The sequence below is a fragment of the Pundamilia nyererei genome, unplaced genomic scaffold (assembly GCF_000239375.1).
Source record: "Pundamilia nyererei isolate P.nyererei 1_Seehausen unplaced genomic scaffold, PunNye1.0 scaffold00110, whole genome shotgun sequence".
Classification (NCBI taxonomy): domain Eukaryota; kingdom Metazoa; phylum Chordata; class Actinopteri; order Cichliformes; family Cichlidae; genus Pundamilia; species Pundamilia nyererei.
In genome coordinates, this window is record NW_005187511.1 from 1,352,012 (window position 1) to 1,357,492 (window position 5,481).

At 39.7% G+C, this 5,481-nt stretch overlaps 1 protein-coding gene across 1 annotated transcript in view; it reads left to right on the top strand.

The window, feature by feature from the left end:
• Nucleotides 1-5,481, top strand: part of dstyk (dual serine/threonine and tyrosine protein kinase) — a 26,839-nt gene that overhangs the window by 1,613 nt on the left and 19,745 nt on the right. The window contains exon 2 of the mRNA XM_005741425.2: nt 3,553-3,962. Coding sequence (XP_005741482.1) covers nt 3,553-3,962 — 410 coding nt within the window. The remainder of the gene's footprint in view (nt 1-3,552; nt 3,963-5,481) is intronic.

Consider the following 5,481-nt stretch of genomic DNA (forward strand, 5'->3'; position numbering starts at 1 on the left):
ATATATATATTTTACATATATATTTTACTCGCCATTACATTTGTGTGTCCGAAACTATGAGCACTGTCAGCAGCATCATTTCATCACATAATTATCATCAGATAATTCAGATATCTGTTTCTGTGAAAGAAACGGACTAGACTTGATAATCATCTTCAGGAATTGCATACAGAGCGGGTCAGAGTCTGTACTCCTCCTCCTCTCCGTGTTGAATGTTCAAAGATAACTGAAGGTAATCAGCAGGAAAAAAACGAGATTCATCTTGGAAATGTCCTGGGTATATATACCTGCTCTCTCTCTCTGTGTATGTGATTGTGTGTGTTGGGGGGCGGGGGTCCTGTACTGGTATGTACATTTCTGTGTAGACTTGCTTGCGTTATTGCTTCATGTTAGGTCAATGAGGGCAGGTTAGAAGTGCAGTAAAGCCACTGTAGTGTTAGAAAGTAATGCAGTGGTATGTGACTATAAAGGGGTGGCTGTTGCTGCTATGCGCTGTCTTCGTTATGTAAGTGTTTTAGACTGTGACTCAGCATCATTGGGGATTATATCAGAGCCCCGCAATGATCAAAATGAATCGATTCTTCTGTTTGCGCTTCATACCTTAGGGGACAAAAAAATAATCCCAAAAAATAATATTTGATCAAGAGTGGTTCATTGTCTCTGCTGTGGAATATAATGTCCTGTATTCTTGGAGTTGTGTTAAAATACCAAGAATAATATAGATGTAATAATCTGAGTGTCCTATCTTTGATAACAGCGCTGACTAGGGGTGGAAGAGGACTTTAGTACAATAGTATATTGTATTGCTTCTTTATGTGATATGTTATTGATAAGGGTGCACATGAACCAATATGAAGGTCATGAATGAAGTGTAAAGATAACCTGTTATTCTTATTAATGTTTCATAAAAATAATTTTAAAAAATCCCATATTTATCTTATATGTACTGTGGTGCATTACCTCACTTCATTCTTTGAACTGTATTAGTGCTTCCTCTTTTTTTCAAGCCAGCTTTCTCTTGATTGGCTGAGTCTTGCAAACAGAAGGTTTGAAAAGCAATAATGGTGGGAAGACTGTTCACAACAACAACTGGGTATCGCTGATGACTGTATTAGTGATATCCAAGTACTTGTAGGATATCGTATCCTACAAGTACTTTGATATCAAATACTTTAAAGGTGTCCTGGATACCTTTAAAGTATTTGTGCCCAATTTTCTTTCTACTAATTTTACAGATACAAACCACCTTTTAATTCTGATTAGTTTGTCAGGACAGTGGAAAATCTTTAACCATAATGCCATATCTATACTGGAAATAGCCCAGGAAAGCATGCAGTAAAAATTAGCTGTACTGTGATTAAAACCGGTTAGGAACAGTTTCATTAATAGAATAGCCCTTCATTGTCATTTCGCTTGTACAGCGAAATTATGAGTGCTCCACACTACCCCGGCACACGCATGTGCAGTAATAAATAACAAACAGGATAAATGGATGCAAACTGGAGGAATATATACAAAACAGTAGAAAGGTACACATTAGAGGACAAAGTGCTTGGAAGTAGTGCAAAGGACTTGGTGTGAGGATCGAGTCCATGTGTGAGTGGCCTTAAATAGCATTCCCACCAATTTGAAGTTCAATTTCAGCATCGGTTAAATATTATTTTGGATGATAGTTAAAGCCCTCTTAGTCATTGTATTCAATCACAATGAACAGTTGAAGGGTTACCCAGAACTTCTAGTAGACATGGGCATTGTGAGGAGAGTGGCAGATATCATAAATGGCAGCCTCCATGTTTCAAACTCCACATCATAATGCTAGCAGCACTAGCTCTTACAGACTCAGCTGAATCTTCACTTATTTTCATTGGATTATTTCAAAGTTATTTATGGGGTCAAAAAGAAACAAGACAGGAAAAATCCAACACTGCCAAAGTGACATTAATACTGTTTACAGGCTTTTAACCGCACAGCTATTGTAGAATGAGCTGAATGAGATTTCCTTTATCTAACCAGAGACTGTTTAACGTGTGGACGTAGCTTCTGTGTTGGGAAAAATTAAGCTAATGGGGCTGTTATGCTCGCAACATCGCCTGTGTCGCACACCCATTTTGATGTCACGTCATGTGTCGTGCAAATAGAATAGAATAGAATTCAACTTGATTGTCATTGCACATGCACAGGTACAGGGCAACGAAATGCAGTTTGCATCCATCCAGAAGTGAACAAAAAACAATCTTTGTGGTGCTTTGTTGGTCATGCGCCTCTTGATTTTTGTAACCTGGTGTTTGTTGTTTTTTAGCACCATTTTCATGATATTCCAGCACAGAAGCTCACAGATATACAGATATACAGAGGGAGATATTGGAACCGTTTGAAAACTTGAGTTTGTGGAAAAAACTTTGCAAAAAACCTTCAACAAAGTCTTTCTGTTTTCCCGTTTTCTCCTCCTATAGCAGTGTTTATGTGATGATATTGTCTGAGTGGCGACACCTATCCTTCAGGAGAATCCTGCAGTGGCTCACTGCACTGTAATGGCGGGTAAAAATACAAGCGACTATGAGACAAGGTTGTGACCACTGCGGCAGGTATACTGGGGGCTTGATGAGAAAGTGCCTTAAACCTGCGTTCTGTCTAAGGGCCACCAGATTGCGATAGCTGCTGTTGGGGGGAAAAAAGGACGTCTGGTTCTATAGAAGTCTAAGGGAAAATGGCTTACTGTGTTTCCCCCTGTAAACACATATTAATGACAAGTGGTTAGTCAATTAAAAATCATTAAAATTTTTATTTTATCCAAGTTGGAAATTAAAACGCAAATCTTAAAGCTTCAAAACGGGGTTTCTGAAGCCAGTGGATGACATCATGCTAGTTACATCCATGTTTTTCTACTTTCTATGCATCTAAGATGACTGTAACATCTAACAAATGGTAGGTAAAGTTGAGATGTCTAACTGATTGGATTTTTTTAAAGGGATGCCGATAGCAATATTTAGTGTAAGATAAGATTTTCTTACAGTTACACGAAACAAACACAAAAAGTCAGGTATTACTTGTTTATTGTTATTTGCTTTTTTTAATGCTAGGGAATTGAGGAACAGCTTCTCTTTTAACAACATTCAGCTCTTCATTCTGCCTTTGAAAGCAAAACCAGTGCAAAATCCGTGCACAACACAATCTCATGGTGTTTTTTAGATGTAAAAAAACCCCCACCATAAATGTTTGCTCAAACACACACAGCCAGTTTAATTTACAAGAGTCACCACTTTGACTCCTTGGTTTGATGCGTATCAAACAAGGGTAAAGTGAATGCAGGTTAATAGGACTACAGCAAAGTGATTTACCCATTACAATGGCTGATATCTATCCGTCATGTCACATTAATTTTTCGCTGGCTAAACATTCAAAAACGCTGTGAGGAGGAGGTGAAACACAGATAGCATGCTGATGCTGACACCCGTAGTGCCAACCAAGAGTTTCTAAACAGCTTACTGAGTCTAACTGTATGTTCTGCTACTGATGTGGTTTTAGATAACATGTCCTCCTCATGTTGTCCAGGTCAGCTCAGCTGCATCTCGTTCCCTGCTCACGAAGAAGAGTTCCTACGCAACAATGTGGGTGCTTCCCCCTACATCCTTGTGCTGGGCCAGAACTGCACTGCTCGCTACCAGCTGGTCAACAGCCTTCTAGGGGAGAAGCTGCTGCCACTGGGCGGTGAGGCTGGAGAGCCTTGTGAAGGAGTCCAGGGCACTGTCTGCAAGAGGAGGAAACTTTGTTTCACCCATGGGAGACAGACACGGCTCAGCTTGGCACTGCCTGGCCAGTATGAGCTGGTGCACCAGTTGGCGGCTAATTGTGGTCGCTGGGATACTGTTCCCAGGGAGGACTTGGAGATCTATGAGGAATGTGAAGACCCAGCCCACAGGCTAGCAGAGCTGGAAATCACTCTCCACCACTCGCTGCTTCAGGTAGGCTTGAAACATGTGCAGATGTCGTTAAATAACTCTGTTTAACAGTAGAGAGGGTTTGCTTTGCTAGCAATAAGTAAGACTCATTCCTAGGTGGTGTTGGACTCTGACAGGGTTCTCCTTTGTCAACATTTTTTTTAAAATAAATATTGTAAAGAGAATTTCAAGGCACAACCACTGTGCACATTTCCTCAAGCGGTGACCTCCAGCCCGTGGTGGGGAGTGTGCAACTAGGTGTGAAGTGTCTTTGAAGAGAACGAGCTGTTTAAATCTGAGGCCAGATGTCCCTCAGACAGAAAAGTGTGGCGTTCCCTCTCCGGGCCAGGAAAGAGTTTGAACGAAGGTGTGAGAGTTGAGCATAAAAAGCTGTTGATTTATAGGTTTATCCACGTTCTTGCCCTCAGTGATCACTACGATTGTAGATAAAGACTGAATTAATAAGATTGGAGATAGAAGCACGGATAATGAGTTTGTTCTGAAGGGTGTTTGGGTGAGCCATTCATGAAAGGCTTAGAGTAGAGCTGATACTAGTGTTAATTGAATGGAGCCATTGTTGGTGGTTTACGGATCTGATTAGGATGCCTGCTAAGTGAGCTCAGGAGCATAAGTGATAGACGGCTAGATCAATTTTTTTTTTGCCCTCATAATTTAAATATGTAGTGTGACATGAACCCCTTTATGTGAAATTGGTGCCATATATGTTTCCCATTGATGTACGGTACACTATTGCACACAAAACTTTCTTTTTTCTTTTTTCTTTAAGTAATTTGAAGTGAAAACTATTGATCAATACAGTTGTGTTTACTAGTCCTTTTACAGAAAAGTAAACTAGGATAGTAAGAATATCCTGAAACGTTTTGTCAATGAAGTTTTTCTTGAGGAGCATTTTAATTTTGTGGTCAACCCGCAAAGGCTGATGTTTCAGACATTTAACTGGCCAATTCTGTTCTGTCTGTTATCAGCAGAGTGGATTTAAGCTGTTCTGCCGTTATCAGTTAGACTTTAACACAATAAACTGGCATTAGGTAATGCAACGCACTTTTTATACCCGTGTGGTTACTTGTTTAATGGAATCAATATAACAATAAACATAATCATCATCATAATTTACAACCTTTCATAAACAAACATGCGTTTCTTTCAAGAACCATTTGACTCCAAAGCTTCGAGCGGTTGTGTAGTTATTTTTCTAAAGTTCATTAGGGTCAAGGCAGGTGATTTTGTCTGATTCTTGATTGAAAAGGTTTTGGTGAATCTGGTGTGAGCAGATTTATGGAAAATCATGATCATAGAGTCTATTGTTACACATTATAGACTTCTAGTAGAACATGATATACAGGGTGGGCCACTTATATGGATACACCGTAATAAAATAGGAATGATTGGTGATATTAAAGTCCTGTTTGTGGCACATTAGTATATGTGAGGGGGCAAACTCCTCAAGATGGGTGGTGACCATGGTGGCCATTTAGAAGTCGTCCATCTTGGATACAACTTTTGTTTTTTCAATAGGAAGAGG